This window comes from Dasypus novemcinctus, chromosome 11 (genome assembly GCF_030445035.2).
Source record: "Dasypus novemcinctus isolate mDasNov1 chromosome 11, mDasNov1.1.hap2, whole genome shotgun sequence".
NCBI classification, from domain to species: Eukaryota; Metazoa; Chordata; class Mammalia; order Cingulata; family Dasypodidae; genus Dasypus; species Dasypus novemcinctus.
Genome location: NC_080683.1, coordinates 114,614,532 through 114,633,503, shown reverse-complemented (window position 1 = coordinate 114,633,503; position 18,972 = coordinate 114,614,532). Strand labels below are relative to the sequence as shown.

General features: G+C 36.3%; 1 protein-coding gene across 1 annotated transcript in view; it reads left to right on the top strand.

The window, feature by feature from the left end:
- HBS1L (HBS1 like translational GTPase) overlaps positions 1-18,972 on the top strand; it is a 90,535-nt gene that overhangs the window by 41,832 nt on the left and 29,731 nt on the right. The window contains exons 5-9 of the mRNA XM_004465281.4: positions 6,895-7,003; positions 11,084-11,346; positions 12,017-12,182; positions 14,587-14,704; positions 18,215-18,361. Coding sequence (XP_004465338.1) covers positions 6,895-7,003; positions 11,084-11,346; positions 12,017-12,182; positions 14,587-14,704; positions 18,215-18,361 — 803 coding nt within the window. The remainder of the gene's footprint in view (positions 1-6,894; positions 7,004-11,083; positions 11,347-12,016; positions 12,183-14,586; positions 14,705-18,214; positions 18,362-18,972) is intronic.

Sequence of the window (18,972 nt, the reverse complement as noted above, 5' to 3'; positions counted from 1 at the left end):
CTGTATTTTTTTGTTTTTTTTTTTTTGCCAGTACCTCCAACTACCTTGTTTCTCTTCTTCCCCCTCTCACCTGTTGGGTAGGATGTTAACCCGGAATGAACCAGTTCATGCCTTCCCTGTGCCTACTCCAGAATGGGCGAAGAAGGCTAGAGAAAGTCACACAGAAGGACAGGTTGATTCCACTATAAATTCATTATCAGTGATTTTAATGGGCCCTCAGTACCTCCTAGCATTCCACCTAAGATTTTTCTCTTCATTTCATTCCCCTTTGTGCAATAATTACTGAAAATGTTACTCCCTTCTCATACCTTTGTTTTACTTTTTATTTTATTTGAGAAGTTGTGAGTTTTCAGAAAAGTCAAGCATAATATATAGGATTCCCATGTGTCACCCTATTATTAACATTTTGCTTAGATGTGGTACATTTGTTAACAATTGATGAAAGCACATTTTTACAATTATGCAATTAAATATAGCTTGTGATTATCTTAGGGTTCACTGTGTTATGCAGTCCCATGGATTTAAACATTTTTTTTATTCTAATACCACATATACAACCTAAAATTTCCCCCTTTAGCCACATTCAAATATTTAATTCATGGATGTTAATTATATTCACCATGTTGTGCTACCATCACTGTTACACTATTCATTATTGCCAAAATTTTTCCATCAACCCAAATAGAAACTTTGTACCTTTTAAACCTTCACTCCTTATTTCTTTTTTTTTTTTTTAAATTGTGGGGATTGAATTATTATTATTTTTTAAAAGATTTATTTATTTATTTATTTAATTTCCACCACCACCCCTCCCCCGGTTGTCTGTTCTCTGTGCCTATGTGCTGCCTCTTGTTTCTTTGTCCGCTTCTGTTGTCAGTGGCACAGGAAGTGTGGGCGGCGCCATTCCTCGGCAGGCTGCACTTTGTTTCGCGCTGGGTGGCTTTCCTTAGGGGCGCACTCCTTGCGAGTGGGGCTCCTCTACGCGGGGGACACCCCTGCATAGCACAGCACTCCTTGCGCGCATCAGTACTGCGCATGGACCAGCTCCACACGGGTCAAGGAGGCCTGGGGTTTGAACCGCGGACCTCCCATGTGGTAGACAGACGCCCTAACCACTGGGCCAAGTCCGCTTCCCATTCACTCCTTATTTCTTACCCCGCCCTACCTAGCCCTGGTAACATATTCTACATTCTCCCTCCATGATTTTGTTTACTCTAATTTGATATCAGTGAGATCTTACAATATTTGTCCTTCTGTGTCTGACTTATTTCTCTCAACATGATGTCAGGGTTCATCCTTGTTGTCAAATGCATCAGGACTTCATTCCTTTTTCTACGGCTGAATAATATTCCATCGTGTTTTTTCCTCATTTTGTTTATCCGTTCATTGGTTCACAGATACTTAGTTTGCTTCCATTTTTTGGCAATTGTGAATAATCCCACTGTGAACAATGGTGTGCAAATATCTGTTCAAGCCCCTGCTTTCAGTTCTTTTGGGTATACACTGAGTAGTAGGATTGCCAGACCATATGATAATTCTATACTTAGCTTTCTTAGGAATCGCAAAACTGTCTTCTGCAGCAGATGCATCTTTTTACATTGCCATCAGCAATGAATGAGTGTTTCTGTTTCTCTGCATATTTTCCAACACTTAAAATTTTCTGTTGTTTTTATTTTTTTGACAGGTATTCTAGTGGGTGTGAAATGGTATCTCCTGTGATACCATTTTCTTGAGCATCTTTTCATGTGCCTTTTGACCCTTTGTATATCTTCTTTGGAGAAAAGTCTGTTCAAGTCTTTTGCCCACTTTTAAATTGTGTTCTTTGTCTTTTTGTTGTTGAGTTGCAGGATTTCTTTATATGTCCTGGATGTTAGACCCTTATTGGTATATAGTTTGCAAATATTTTCTCCCATTTTACAGTGACGCTTCACCCTCATAATAAAGTCCTTTGAAGCACAAAAGTTACACGTTTTGATGAAGTCCTGTTTATCTACTTTTGTTGCTTGTGATTTGGGTATAAAGTCTAAGAAACCATTGCCTAACACAAGGCCCTGAAGATGCTTCCCTATGTTTTCTTCTAGGAATTTAAGGTTTTGGCTCTTGCATTTAGGCCTTTGATCCAATTTGAGTTAATTTTTGTGTTTAGTGTAAGATAGTGGCCTACCTTCATTCTTTTGCAAATGGAGTTTTCCCAGCACCATCTTTTAAGGAGACTATTCTTTCCCAATTGAGTGGTGTTTGTTACCTTGTCAAATCAGTTTGCCGTAAATGTGAGGGTTGATTTCTGAACTCTCAGTTTGATTACCTTGGTGTATATGTCTGTCCTTGTGCCAGTCCCATGCATTTTGATTATGTGGTTTTCAGTAAGTTGTAAGACCAGGAAATGTAAGTTCTCCTACCTAGATTTAGCATTACTTTTTATGCATTTACATTTTAGCACCTGTAGGAAGTAAGAAGTGGCATTACATGCCAAAAAATACAATAAAATAGTACTGGTATTTATAATAGTTATATATATATATATAATATAAAAGATACTTTTCCCAGAAGTCTTTATTTCTTTTTGCTGCTTTGAACCATTGTCTAGGGTCGTTTTCTTTCAGTCTGAAGAAATCCGTTTAGTACTGCTTATAGGGCTGGTCTAGTGGCAATAAACTTCCTCCTTTTTTTTTTCTGGGTATACCTTAATCTCTCCCTCTTATCTGAAAGAAGGTCTTGCTGGATAGAAAATTCTTGGTTGGAAATTGTTTTCTTTCAACCCTTTAAGTATTTCAGCCCACTACCTTCTTGGCTCCGTGGTTTCTAATGAGAAATTGTCATTCAATCTGATTGGAACTCCTTTCTACAGAACACACTGTTTTTCTCTTGTAGCTTTCAGAATTCTTTCATTGTCCTCTGCTTTTGACAATTTGAGCAATATGTGATTGGACATCTTTTTCTTCAAGTTTATCCTGTTTGGTGATCTCTGTGCTTCTTGGAATGTGCCTATTCATGACTTCATTCCATATTTATATCTTTGAGTATTCCTTCTGCCTTTTTCTCTCTTTCTTCTCCTCCTGGCACTCCCGTAATGTGTATATTGATTGGTACACTTGATGGTGGTCTAGAGATCTCATAGGCAGTTTTCACATTTTACAGTTCTTTTTCCTTTCTGCTCCTTATCCTGACTCATTTCATTTGACTTATTTTCAGACTCACTGATTCCTCCTTCTGCCAGCTCCAGTCTTCCATTAAAACCCTTCTGGCAATTTTTCATTTCAGTTATTGTGTAATTTTGTTGATTCCCTTTTAAAATTTCTCTTTATTGAGATTCTCATTTTGTTCATTCATTGTTTTTCTGATATCCTTTAGTTCTTTCTCTGTATTTTCCTTCATCTCCTTGAGCATTTTTAAGTAATTTAAGTCTTTGTCCATTATGTCCATATCCTGGTCTTTTTCATTGGTGTTTTATTTATTTTTATCCTCTTCCTTTGAATAGACTATCATTTCCTGTTCCTGAGGTGTCTGTTTCTTGAGCTCATAACCAGCTGGTGATATGACAGCGATTATCCTGAGTGTCATTCCTCCTAAAAGGCGAATCCCAAGTGCAGGGTTCTTCCTGGTTTTTTTTGGGCCTGTGTGTTGTCCTGGGCTTGTGTTTGCTAGTGGCTTAGGAAATCCCTGTTAATGGAGGTTTGAATGACCTCTCTACTTCCCAGAAAAGAGACCTTCTTCCTTTCCTGGGTGTTGCACCTCAGGACTTGAATTGTTTCTTACACTGCTTTCTTTGTATCAAACTGCTTTTGCCTGGAGGCCAAAGAGGGGTAGGGAACACACTGGAGAGGAGTTTCCTGTCAGTCTTTCGCAGCTGGAACAAGGCCAAGGACCCACAAAGGGAACTCTGGTGGCTCCAGATTGCCCTGGAGAGGGGGCGGGGGTGGGGTCAGAAAGGGTGCCAGGGGCTTCTTCCAGGGCTTCCCAAGATGCCCAGCAAATGTAGCCCTTCAGCTGTTTTCTGCAGCTCCAGCGAAGCATAGCATCTTTAAGTCTCCACTGCTGCCTTTGTCCAGGGCGGATTAACAGTGGCCACTCTCAGACCCAGGCCCCAGCGAGTATAATTCGCTACTCAAAACCATGATCACTATCGGCCTTGTGCCCGCCGCTGACCTTGGGCAAGTGTAATTTTATGCCCCTTTCTGGCACAGAAACCAGCAAGCTGCGCCAGGTGCTGAACACCCTGCTACCTGCTAAGAGTTGGGACGGGGTGACCACTGTATAGCCACTGTGCAGAGAAAGCATTTTACTGATGTTTACCATATTTTACCAGCCTTTTCCACTCTTCCCTGGATGCTGTACAGTGTTCTGCTGATTCAACAGTTCCTGCCTGTTTAATAGCTGTTCTAGTGAAGGGACTGATTCCTGGAGTTTCCTGCTCTGCCAGCTCCCCACATTCTCTTTTTCTCCAACCTTTTTACTTCCCTTATCCACCCTCCCAGCAGGTAACTGGCTCCTATGTGGTAGAGAAAATGGAAGCCATCCATTAGGAACGCTGGCCTTCCAGCTCCTAAACCTACAAATCTCCTTTCTGTTAAAATAGAAGAGCCTTTCTCCTACTTTAGTTTAAGCTCTACCTGTGCTCTGGGTTCCACCCCTCTCTACTAGCTCAGAAACTCAGATGCTGATGATCTCATCTCTTACTAACGTGTTCAGCCTTTCTCTGTCCATTTTATCCTTCCCATCAGCTTGAGCCAACTTTTCCTTTTTGCTCCCATTCTACCACATTCTTCCCTTCCCAGCCAAAATATTTGAAAGAGTCATTGTACAGATCCACAATATTTTATCTAAAACCCTTGGCACCACTTCATTAAGAATTTTTGCCCATCATCTTTTGTGGTATAATCGGTCCAGTGAGGTCTTGGTCAGCATGCTGCAATGAAATACACTGCTGGGTCTGCACTGACATTAAAGCCTTTTATGATTTTTCAAAGCCTTTGGATTTTGAAATTGTGGACAAGTGACAGTGGACTTGTACTTGCCTGTTTCCTTGCCTTCCTTTTCTTCTGACTTTTACTTCCCTCACTTCTCACAAACAGCTCTGGCTGACTGTGCCAATGACCTTAATCTTTTAAAATGATCATGACCCCAGAGAATGCTTTCAGTCCTGGTCTCAGTTGGCTTCTCAGCATCCTCAGCCTCTGGTGATGCTTAGCTCCTGGAGACACTCTTTTCCTTAGCTTCTTTGGCACCACTTTCCCTTCGCTTTCCTACTTCACTCCTTTTCAGGCTCCTCTTCCTCTACCTTGGAATTCTTCCAAGGCTTTGACCTAGAATCATTTTTTTTTTCTTACTCTATATTTCCTCGCAGGGCAATCTCACTTATGTCTATGGCTTCAGATACTAATTATGCCCTGGTGAATCATGAATATATTCTCCAGCCCTGACCTTGCCTTTGAGCTCCAGATCAATATGTTCAACTGTCTGCTTAACATTTCCTTTTGGAAGGCTCAAAGGATCCTAATATGTCCCAATCACATGACCTACCCATCCCCACACTGGTGGTTTTTAGATTTCTTCGCCCTTGCACTGTCCCCGCTTACTTACATCATTTTGATGGCTTTATTTGCTGTTAGTATAGACGTTAGAATCTTCCACGTGGCCTAAAGGTCCTGCCTTGTCTGGCCACTGTCCACCTCCAGCTGTACGTAGTTCACACACTCCCTCTCTCCCTCCCTCTGCTTTCACTCCTGAAGCACCTGCTTCCTCCTGCTCAGGGCCATTGCACGAGGAGCACTGTGTATTTTTGGTGCTCTTCTGTCATTTCTGTGCTAGTTAATTCCTACTCATTTTTTATATCTTAGCTTAAGTCTCACTTTCCTAGGGAAGCTTTGGTTAATTCGTGTGCTTCTGCCATCAAACCTGATAGCACCATATACCAATTTGTAGCACTAAACAGTTTTGACTTTACATTTATTATAATCCATTTTCTCCACTAGAGTGTGAGCTCTCTAACTTAAAATTGTTATCTTTAAACATAAAGTTTATAACTTTTTGTTTACCATTATATTTCTAGCATAGTGCATGACATATGATAGGTAAACAGCAGACATTTCAAATGAATTCATCTGTTAATTTATCTTTCCTCTTATTTTTAGTAATTTATTATATTTACCAATGTGTAGTTCATGAAGTTCCTGTAGGGTTTTTTTATGTGGACCCAATCTGCTGGTACTCTTACTGAAAATTATAAAGATTCATACTAAAGAATTCCATATTTATTTTAAAGGATCAAATGCATAGAAGTCTTACTTTGATTCAGCTTGCAATTTACTCCTCCACTTTTTCTACATTGAATTCTTCACCCATATTCTTTATAGACAACAAATAATCTTACTAAGTCTAAGATTGTGTGCAAGTAAAATGACGCAGAGTTTCAGCACACTTCAGCAGACTTTCAATTTTCTCTTCAGTTTATAGGTATCACAGAATTAAAAATACTTTAGCCATCTGCTAACTGACCACATAATTTTAGTATTGTGAAAGGGCGTGGTTGGTTGGAGATGGAGGTATGTGCTCAGGTACAGTGTCCAACAAAGCTCAGTGAAGAAACCACCTTGTGACCTCTTCATACTGAAACTTTAACAGTCAGTTCAAAATGAGAGGAGATTTGGTAGAGTTTAAGCATAGAAGTGTCCTGACAGGGGATTTCCCAGAATAGGGTGATAGAAAAATTTCTTTCAGTATTTTAATATTTCACTAAAAATTTTTTGTTGAGGAAAGAGTTTGTTTTCATAAATATGTGAGTTCTGTGAAACTTGTTTATCATAATATATATTTATATAATATGCTATGCAATGTGTCTGTTTCTGGAAATCATTCTTCAATTAATTGGCCTTTTATATCTTGCTCTTTAATTAGGAAAATCACTAGATTCCCAGTCATCTCGAAGTGACTCTGAAATTGTGCCAAAAGTTACTAAAATGACTGTATCTGGAAAGAAGCAAACTATGGGGTTTGAAGTGCCTGGGTAAGATTTTAAAACTCTTTTTTTGTTTGTTTCTTTTTTAAAAGCCGACATTGTCGCCTCTTAGCCTATAACGGAAGAGAATGTTTCAATTTTGCATAAAATATCAGTAGCTTTGAAGTATCACAGTCCTCAGTGTGATGTAGTACAAAAATAAGGGGATGGGAAGTTAGAGAAATGAGGTTTGATTCTGGCCTTAGCTATGCATCACTATCAATTTCCACACATGAATTAAATTATAAATAGCTACTCTAAGATACAAAAAAACAAAACATGGTTTTATGAAATCTAGCAAAAGGAGATAGAGAATTCTTAGCCAGTAGGTGGCGAGACTAAATAAGGTTTGGAGGCTAGAAATGGTTATGGTTAGAAATTACAGTTGGTTATTATTATTTTTTAATAACTAAAATGTTATCTTTAAACTCCTTTAGATTTTTAATATTGAATAAAATGGATCATTGTAACAGAGATATAACATGTAAAATAAAATATAACTAGAATTTCAAATATCTAGTGAAAATTGGTAATGAGATATACATTTATTTTTTTTTTCTTTTCATGATCTCTAGAATACTTCCAGGAGTTTTTATAGACAAGGGAAGCCAGTTGCTTGAGGCTTAAAAGCACAGTTGAAAACATTAATTTTTTAAAAAACCTCCTTAAAATTTTTCATGTTTTTCAAACTGAACTGTTTGAAAACTGTTATTAAACATTTACTTAATAAATAGTATCTGTAAGTAACTAAACTGTTACAAAGTATTTGGATTTTGTTTGCTAGTAATACAGTATAGGAACACTATTATCAAATATATGCAATAGAGGGCTTTTTTTAAACTTCAAGAAATAATTTAAACTCTTAAAAGGTTTAATTTTCCTCCCATATAATAGTCTTCTAATGTAAACAAATAGAAGTAACACAAGTCTTGATTGGAAAGAACCTTAATGATCACCTAGTTTCAATTTTTGGCATGTGCTGAAGCAGAACTTTATCCACTGGATTTCAAATTCATTGAGGAAAAGGACTGCATCTAGAACACAGAAGGTGTTCGGTATACATTAGTTGAATGAAAAAGTTAATTTTCATCTTGGTAACTTCAGTCCGTTAAAATATTTTTTATCTTAATTCAGTGACAAAAACCTTAATGTATGTCTTCCTCTTTCAATATGGATTGGGTTGTCATAATCATAATATCCTTTATCCTTATTTGGAGTACCATTTGATCTTATTCTAGGATTCCTTCACTCAGAGAGAGAAAATAAATAGAATGCAAGATTCCTGTTTTGTGATGCAAAAGATGCAAAAGATTTCAGAAGTAGTGGAAAGAATCATGCAAATGAGAATAATGTCCCAGATTAGAAGGAAATGCATAGTTATCTATGTAAATAATAATAAAAGTAATGGGTCCAGAAATAATGATCAAGAAATAAAAATAAATAATAAATACAAATAAATAAGTATTGAAAACTCAACTCTGTAGTTTACAAGTGAGTGCAGGCCATTGAGAATTTCTCTAGACTATATGCCTCATGAGGACAGGGACCATTTATGTTCACCGTATTCCTGGTACAGAGTAGTCACTTAAATATTTAATGAACATATTCCTTAGGGGAAATATGTTTTATTTAACAAGTAAAATTGTAAATAGTTTAAATGTTAAAGAACAGCTTGTGAGTCAGTATTTAGAAATGACCCTAACGGAGAAGTTATGAGAAGTACAAGGTCGGGAGTTACAGATTGAGATAATTAGAAATTCATAATAGTGTTCCAGGTAACCAAGATTTATTTGTATCAGATGCTATTTTAAGACTTTTTGAAATTTATATTAGGAGTAATACTTAGGCGGTTATTCTGGCCTGGTCTCAAGAATGCACATTGAAACCTAAACACTTGAGTCTAGATTTCAGCATGGTAGATTTCTACATGGTGTGATCCCAAGGTGTTGGATAATGCATTGTTCAGAAGGGGCTGAAATAGCAAAAATTTTCTTCACTGTATTAGAAATAGTAAATGCTTCTCTAGAAAATGCATGTTAAGTAAAAATGATCAGAACATTGCTTTGAGAACAAATACTTTGCATTTTACCTCTTAATTCTAAATTGTTAGCTTCCAGATATCATTTACATAAATCAAAAAGAAAGCTTGGGTTCTGGATTCATATAGAAACAGTTTCACTTCTGAAAAAGTGGTTAAAAAAATAAAGAGACTATCTGCTTATAATATTATTAAATTATATTAGAAAGCTCTTGAAAAAATATCAATTTATTTTTTCATTCATAGCAGTCAGTAATTACAGCCCTGAACCCTGAATGGTCATTTTTGCTTCTCATTTTAGAGGTTTTTAAAAGTCTTTAAATGTTGACTTTTGTTTCCTAATAGGCAGGAAGGTTTCCTAAGTGTGTCCTTCCCTAATTACCATGGCCACTCCCTGCTAACACTGTATAATTTTAGTGAATTAATTTGCAGTTTACCTAGGATTTACTTGAAAGGAAATGTTATGAAAAAAGAGGAAGCAAGCCTTTTATCTTGTTGGTTTATACATGAAATGGTGAAGTTAGAGCTCTGTCTTGTGAAGCCCTTGGTAACCTGAGCAGCCCCTCTGAGGCTGCCTGGATTGGTGGGTGGGCTGAGCAGCAGGCCCCGCCCCCTCTGTCAGCCACAGCAATTAAATGTTGAAGAAAAGGGTCCTTGACTAAGAACAAAAACTTTGCTGCCCAGAAATTATGATTTCTCTCAGGTCAGATCAGAACCAGCCAGACCCTATAATCAAATCCTTAGATTGTAATTTGTAATTTCTTCTACTCTTCTAAGTGTAGAGTTGTCATGCCTTGGTTTTAGAATTAGCTGTAGTCACTGAAATAAATGCTTGTAAATGCTAATCTGTTAGATTTCACTTAAATTGGCCTGTCAGAATCCTTTAAAAGAATGGGAACATTTTCCACATGGGTAATTTTTTTCACAATAATTTGAGGTGCAGTTCTTTTAAGAACTGAACACCTCTGTTTATTAGGGGTAGTTTGCAAAAGGGAAATAAAATGGAAATGAATATGAGGTTTTAAATGAAGTTACAAACATAACTAGCATGTCTCTTTCCTGAGATATAGGTTGTAGGGCCAGTGTTGAGCATATAAAAAAGCTAATGCATTTTTTTGTGACGATGGGCAAGAAGAAAACAGGTTTTCTGTTCCCCACATTTCCTCTATATTGTAGTATGAAGTGATTGTTATAAACTTCCAACTCCATAATGAGTTGATTATAATTAACTTCATTCTTATAAACTTGCAGTTGAACCTACTCTTTTTCCTAATTCCAATTATCCATACTGTTGAGGGGAATTCTCTATAGGTATCCAACAGAGTATCATTGGTACTTAGAGGGAGTACTCAAAGAGCTAATGAAGAACTAAGATAGGCGTTTGCTTTTGCAGACACATCTGATGGATGGTGAGGGAGAGAATACATTAAGTTGGTGGTCTTGTCTCTACACATCTGAGTCTGTACGCTTTGGGGAAAGGGAGAGAACTCTTATTTTTATACCTTCTTTTCTTCTCTACACCAGTTCAAGCATTTAGTAAATCAAGGATTTGTTGAATGAAATAAAACTCCTTTTCCAGAAGTACTAAGAAAGTGGATATTTAGAGATATTGCCCTGAAGAACAGTGTTTGTGCAAAACAGAGTTAAAGATCTGCTCAAATGAGTTAGAAAGAACACTATTTTTTAGTATTATTTATCTCTAGGAACACATTTAGTGCCAATTTTTGCAAAGTATCTCCTCTATGCCATCCGGTTATGATAGGATTATTTGGGCAAGGCCATAGGCTTAGACTTTGAATTTCAGTTATTTTACAGGATATTTTCTTCTTATCATAATTTTTGGTAGACTGCTTTCCTCCTGGGATCTTCCAAGTCTGTCTTTGTGTGGTTTGGGTCTAGCTACTTATCATTTCCACCTTAACAGCCTCTAGCTGCTTATCAGAGATGATTTTGTAAGGGAATATGAAGAGACAACCTTTCTGTTCTTCTAATGTTAAAAGACTTCAGTCAAGTTGTTGGAAACACTTTTTTTTTCTATCTGTTTTCTACAGAGTAATTGCTGAAGAAAATGGTCATGGTTTCCACATACCTCATAAAGGACCTCCTAGTGAAGATGCCAGCATTGCTTCTGCTGATGTTCTTGAGCCCGTTTCTAAATCAGCTCTTCCATCCCACACCATTCAAGCACCAGAAGAGCAGAGTTCAACACCAACTCCAGTGAAAAAGTCTAGCAAGCTGAGGCAGCAAATAGACGTGAAGGCTGAACTAGAGAAGCGGCAAGGGGGGAAGCATCTCCTCAACTTAGTGGTCATTGGTAACATTCTTTGTTCCTTGGAGTTGCTGGTCAGCCTTCCTTCAGGCAGCTGAAAACTCTTCCAGCCTGAGTTTCTTTTGGGTTTGATGGACACAAAGCCGGGAAGCATTGCATCCTAATGCCTTCTGTTCATCCCTTCCTCACCAGCCCAGGGGTGAAATAATGCCAGATTACCAACCACCAAGGCGGAGGCCATTAGACTTGGTTGTGGCATATTGATTTTTGTGAATATTTTGAAAATGACATGTCAGTTTGACAAAAATATTTTTTTAGGAGATACTGGAGATTGAACCCAGGACCTCATATGTGGAAAGCAAGCACTTAACCACTGAGCCACATCCACTCCCCAATGAGAGTTGGTTTTTCCTTTGTTTTTAGGAGGTGTCAGGGATCAAACCTGGGATATTGTACATGGGAAGCAGTCATTCAACCACTTGAGCTACATTCCCCTGGTCGACAACTTTTAATCCAAAAAAAAGAGGGGACGTTTTCCCTCTCTTAAAAAAAAAAGTGCCCTTTTTTTCCTCTGTTTAGATGTTTCAACTGTCATTAGATACAATTGTTTTTTATTACTCTAAACACTAACAGGAACTGTTAAATTAAACCTGCCTCGATGTCAGCAGCATCTGGAAAGTTCACTTCGTATTAATGCTGAATCAGTTTTCCTTAGGTCATGTTGACGCTGGGAAAAGTACTCTGATGGGCCATATGCTTTATCTTCTGGGACATGTAAACAAAAGAACGATGCATAAGTATGAACAAGAGTCTAAGAAGGCCGGCAAAGCCTCGTTTGCATATGCGTGGGTCTTGGATGAGACGGGTGAAGAAAGGGAAAGGTAGTCACTACATTTCAGTTTTCAGTGTGCAATGATGTTGTCTTTTAAAATAATTACTTAATCTGGGCTGAATACATGTGAGTACCTTCTAAATAATTTAGGGACTTCATAGTTCTAGAGAAAAATATCTTTCAATTGTCAGGAAAGTGTTTTTTTTATTGTATTTTTCATTAAGATATCCTACCTACTGTTTTTTACTTTTCCGATTTCTGTGAGAATAGTTTAAAGGAATATTTATCAAAACAACACCCCCACAGGAAAAAAGCAGTTAAGAACCATAAGCTAATTATTCTTTAGGCAAAGATTTACTCATCGCTTTCCTAAGTGTATATCAGATTGTCTTGGTTTTGAAGTAAAATTATGAGTAAGACTCCTAATTTTATATCAGGTTATAAAGAAAGGGCAGTTCTTTTTTAGTAAACTCTCCTGCCTGGAATTGAAATGAATAGAAAATTGAAATTACCGGATTTAATTGATTTTTGTACTTTTCTGTACTATGCTTTTTAGGAGACAGAATCAGACAAGTAATTAAACCTACCTTCCACATAGATTTAATCCAGTCATGTACTCCTTCTGTATCTATGACTGTTAGTGTTGGTTTTGGAGGGATTCTAGTAGGAGATTGTTGCTCCTTTTGGCCACAGAGCAGTATTTCTTTTGAAGTGCTTTAAGAGTAGAAGAAGGGGTTAATACGTGTGTGTGTATTTATATTTTTATATGGTATTAGGGCTAAGTGAGCCAGTGGCACCTTTATCAGAAAAGAGGATACCTACATGATTAAGTGAAATGGCAAATGTATCAATTTGTCAAGATAATGACCTTAAAGTCCTGTAACATTCTATGAAAATTCTTCTAAAGTCAGTAGATACATTATACTGTGTTCCCTGATGTCTTCATTCATACTTCTTCATGTGAATATTCATTTTCTTGTATATAAGATAATTCTCAGTAAAGCAGCTTACAATTCTTCTGATAATGGGAATTTATAGCACAGCTGCTTTTTTTCTTATGGTTGTCTTCTTTTTTGTTCTGTTTATTATTGCAACTTTATTTCCAACTAGTAAGGCATATTAATGGAGAGCTGGCAATTTTATAATAAAAAAACCTTATTTTGGAAAATGGTGGCATCCTGTATGATATCAGTATTAGAAGCCTGAATAATTTACAGCTGTTCAGCTAAACAAGTAGTTTTTAAAAATATTTGTTTCTTTGGTTGGATTAAAAAAAATTTTTTTGCATTATCAAGTAAGTAGGTAAAAAAAATTAAGAACAGTATAATTTAAGTTGGAATGACTTACGTGTGAATTTACTTAACATGCTAGTTGAGCTGGCAGGTATGCTAACAATCTCTCTGATTCCTAGACTGATCAGTCAATTTAGTTGTCTTTGTGTACATGTGATGCTGCTAGTTCTATGTTGTTCAGTATGATCTGAGTTTTAGAATATTCCTTCATTCTGTTGCTAGCAGAAGCTTCCAGATACCTTATGGGAGTCTAAACTCACTGTATTCCTTAATAGCATTTCAAAAATATAGTGTTACCTATCCCACAGTATTAAGTATTTGTAAAAATCCTCTGTTCTGTGCTTATTTTGAGGAACAGAAATTATTAAATTGAGTGGCATTTTCATACTTACAACAGGGTTATAGATCCAGAGCAGAGCTGGGGTCAGAAGAGTCTAGGGAGGAGTTCAGCATCAGCCTTGGTTCATCACTATTCTGAAGGTGCCCATGGCCCCTAGATTACTTAAAGATAATTGAGCATCACTTTGGCAAACTCAGATAGCCTACAGTTTCATTGTAATTGGGACTCTTTGGTAGTAAAAGGGAAGGCTAATATCCATTACCCAGGACTATTCTGGGCAAGCCAGGACAAATGATGATGTAGATTTTTGCCCATCCAAGTTTCCCTAAGTTCCTAACTCTAGAATGACTCAGGGCTGTATTATCATTTGAGTCAAGACACAGCATTTCTCGTCTCCAAGGAGGATTGCATCAGGTACAAAGCAAACTGCTATTCATCTCCCTATTGTTTTTCACATTGGATATCTCTGTTGATTATCTCTGCTTTTAAATGTGTAGTGTACTTACCGGTTTATTCCCCCTCAATCCCCAGAGGTGTCTGCATAAACCTTTGTTCACAATTTATACTACTACTTTTAAAAGAATGAAAGAAAATAACTATGTTTTGAATAAGCTCTTGTGTTCCCAATCTTATTTTAAAGCCACTCAGCTGTAATCCTATTACAGGAGAGATGTCAGCCCAATTAATAGCTTAATTATTCAAAATAATTGTCTATAATAAAATTCTCATCATTACTTAAGAATGTAGACTGTCTTTTAGCCTATTATTAAATAGTTTAGTCCACTATACTGGTATTCTAACCACTTCTTGTTTTGTTTAAGGGGAGTAACAATGGATGTTGGTATGACCAAGTTTGAGACCAAAACCAAAGTTATTACATTAATGGATGCTCCAGGCCATAAGGATTTCATTCCAAATATGATCACAGGAGCGGCCCAGGTACCAGACATTTCCTTAACTGTAGTATGCAGATTGTACATAAAGTTTCCTGATGCTGAGTTTATCATTTTAGGATTTAACCTTTTAAAACATAAAGCTTGTAAATATAGAGAAAAATCTTATTTTCCATGATCTTTTTATCTATCTATACTTTATAAAACTTCTTCTGTTTTATTACAAGGAAGCAGTTGTATCAATACTACTAATTTCTTTATAAGTAAAAATAATGGTGAAGTACTTCATGCGGTTTAGCTTTATATTTTATTTACTGGTGGTTGGCATGTTTATTCAAGATTTGCCTTTTTACTATATTTCTATTCAAGTTCTATTTATTTTTATTATAAAGAGTTAATTTATATAGAAGAAATGAAGTTTGGGAGATTCCTCCCTGTGGTTTATTTACATTCTTTGTAGGATTAAAAAACAGAGTTTGTAAACTTATGTTGTCTTAAGGATACTGAAAGAAAATCAAAGCACAATATCTTTAATCAAAATAACATAGGAGAGCAGTTGTGACTCAAGCAGTTGGGCACCTGCTTCCCAGCATGGGAGGTCCTGGGTTTGGTCTCTGGTGCATCCTAAAAACAAAAGCAAACAAACAAATAAACGAAAAAAACACCTCGGGAGCAGATGTGGCTCAGTTGTTTAGCGCCAGCTTCCCACATATGAGGTCCCGGGTTCAATCCCTGGCCCCCAGTACTACAAAACAAAGCAAAACAAAAAAATAATATAAATAGCACTGTATATATAGGACATTAATTTCTTTTATAATGGATGATAGTTGGAAAAAATTGAAAGTTAAAAATTTGTCACTTGGCAAAAGTTATGACTTCAAGTACTTGACCATTTTCTGAATTCTTCCACCCATTAAAAGGGAATTTTAACAGAGCATTTGTCAGCCTAAAAATAAATGATAAGATTCATGGATTGAATGAGATATGAAGATTGGAAAATATGGCATTTACTGTAGGCTGAGTACCTAATATGGACCAGACACTACTTGATGTCTCGTATGCATTTGGCTTGACCTAATCCTTCTAACAATCCTCTGAGGTAGTTATCCTCCCCATTTTAAATCAGTATACTTCTCGTTGCATTTACCAAAGGGTACAAAAAGGCTTTACTGTAGTGTAATCTCTCTTTCCTTATATGCCAGTGTCTCTGTGTGTCTGTATATTTTCATTCCTCAAGTACTTGCTGAGGGCCTGCTCTGTCCCGGGCACTGTGGTCAACGTATGGGGATATAAGGGACCACACTGCATACTCAGTTTAATTGAAGAGGCCAGCATCCAAGCAGTGACCACACTTTGAATTCCAAACCCTTAGAGTCCAGAGGAATCACGAAGACCATTTATCTCAAACTCTTTATGGAGTTAGGGTAGGAAAGGATTTTAGAGATTACCTGAATAAATTCCATTATGTGACAAATGAAGAAATAAACTCAAAAACATTCACTAATGTGCTCAATGTACAAATACTGTGATAGACTTTCAGGGCTACAAAGAAGCATGCTGCCTTTCAAGAAAATCACAGTGTAGGTGGGTAAGACATGTAAGGACTAAGAGATTAACTCAGGTACTACAAGAAAAATATGGACAGTATACATGACGAGGAGAGATTGCTTTATATTTCTTGATCATAAAATACACTTCTTGAATATGTTTAGGTATTTGAACTCCCAAAGACAAGAGCTGTTGCATTGTGATATTAATAGAGAAATGGCCCAGTAATTTTTTGGATGTGATAATAGGAAAGAAAGGTAGAAAATACTTAGTAATCTTTAGGTATCTTAATTTCAAATTTTAACCTAAGATGTAAATATAATTTCTCAGTTTTAAGCAAAACATTATGCTTAAAGTATGGGAAAGAGATTTATAATTTTTGAGTCTAGGATTTGGAAGAAATTATATTTAATCTCAGTTTTCTGTAAAGTGAGCAAATTGATTCCCAGAGAGATTAGATAACTTACCTAAGGTATTAGAGCCTTTGGGGTCTAAGAGTTGAAAGAAAGCACCAATTTTCTATCTGTTCCTTTTGTTTGTACTCTTAATGGAATCCTTGATCAGAAGAACTGAATCTAATTGAAGAAATGTGAATTCAGCATCATGTCTTGATGGAATAGAATTGAATGTGCTTAAGGGTAAAAGTGCAGCAAAGGGAGTGTTTGAGTAAGAGCAAAAGGAAAAAGAAACAGAAATAATAGTGTAGCTTGTTCCACCAGATATAGCATATGGACGATACTTCTAATTTAAATGGTAAAGTTCTCCTCTGAAAAGAGTAAAGTATCTGATAAATTCTTGACTGACCTTATGACCGTTTCATTTCTCATTATTATGAGGATTATATGATAATGTGTATCACATTTTTTAAAAACCGGACAAACAACCAAAGTGTCATTGAAGAAGCAACCAAGAGAAATGCTATTCTGGCCTCTGCTTTGACCAAAGCGCACTTCATGAAGTGATGGAATATAAAAGGACCTTGAGAGGAAGTATTATCAAATAACAGAGAGTGAAAGAGGGGAGTGCCAAATTTAGTCATTGTGTACTGATTTTTATGATTCAATTGTGCATACAAGGTAAAATCTTCAAAAGGAAAATGACTTGAAACTAGGAACAGCCTAGCTTTTTCATATATGAAAAAAATATCTTTCCTTGTATTTTCAAAATAGTTTACAAAGGTTAGGAAACTGCTGTTATGCACTGTTCTTTTTCAGAGGCTATATGGAGAATAGATGCACTGTTTTTTGATAGTTCATATACTTACAACTTTACATTATTATAAATAATTCTCTGAATATCTTTGTAGATCCTTAATTGTTTCTCTAGGATAGATTCCTAGAGGTGGGAATTGGTGGGCAGTAAAGTAGTATACAATTTGAAGGCTGTTGGCATGTAGTGTGACATGTCCCTACAGAGGTGTGCACTTACAGTCCAGCAAACAATGTGTAAGAATGTCCTTCTCTGACAGTGAGTTGTTACCTTCTTTTAAATCTTTGCAGGGTAATTTCCAAAAAGTGGAGAGGATGTGTCAATATGTTTGTTTTAACTTCCTTTTTTTGATTATTAGTGAGTTGAGTATTTTCATGTTTACTGGTCATTTATATTTTTTTTAGCAACTTGCTTGTATCCTTAACTACTTTTCTATGGGGCTAGGTCTTCTGTTTTTTTTTTTTGGTAAAGACTATAATAAGATTATAGCTTTTGCATTATCTGTTGCAAATATTTGTTCCTGTTTAATTGGGTGTTATGTTGTTTATAATTTGTGGTGTTTTATCCTCTTTGCTTACATATTTTAATAGTAATGTAATCAAATACATCAACCTTTTCTTGCTCTATGTCATTATTTTTGGTGTCATGCTAGCATTTTTTATTTTTTCATTTAAACATTTTAATTTCTCTCATATTTTTTTATTTGTTTTGGTGTCTGGTGTCATTAATTGAATAACCTATCTTTTAAGTTAAAATACCATGACCTCATTTCTAGTTTTGATGCTGTTTTCTTCCTCAGGCGGATGTAGCTGTGTTAGTTGTGGATGCCAGCAGGGGAGAGTTTGAAGCTGGGTTTGAGACTGGAGGACAGACACGGGAGCACGGGCTCTTGGTCCGTTCTCTTGGAGTGACACAGCTCGCAGTTGCTGTCAATAAAATGGATCAGGTATTAAAGGCTCTTTGAGAATTCTTTTTACATGCTAATTAAGTTGTAGTAGGCTCGTAGATGACCTTAGATGGGATGTATGTATATTTTATTAGTCCAGTTGCTTTGTTTTAAAAAATAAATTCATGGTCCTGATATCAGATAATTAAGATATTAGTAATTCTTAAGTTGTCATCTCATTGTCAAAATGAATAAAAACTTGTAAAATGGTTTTTAGTTATAAAATAATGTACATTTATTGTAGTAGAATGAATGTGGGGTTTGGTGTTGTGTGATGTGAATATGACGTAAGCATTTTTTCTCTTCTTCATTTTTTCATTAATAAAGAGACCTTGACCATGCCATTTAACTACACTGTGTTCCTCTCTGTATCTTTATGAAGAGTAGAGGAACAAATGAGTTAGTGGTTGGAATTAGATGAGATAAAAGTGCCTGGACAGAACTTTTATAGGAGTAATCCTTCCCTAACTTATTGAGTTGCTTTTTTCTGTTTTTTTATTATTTGAATTTGAAATAGTTATTTAAAGCAAAACAAAATAGAGTGAAAGAGTATAGAGAAACCAGAAATAACCTGTATTTCCAACACCTCCCCAGAAAACTTTTTACTATTC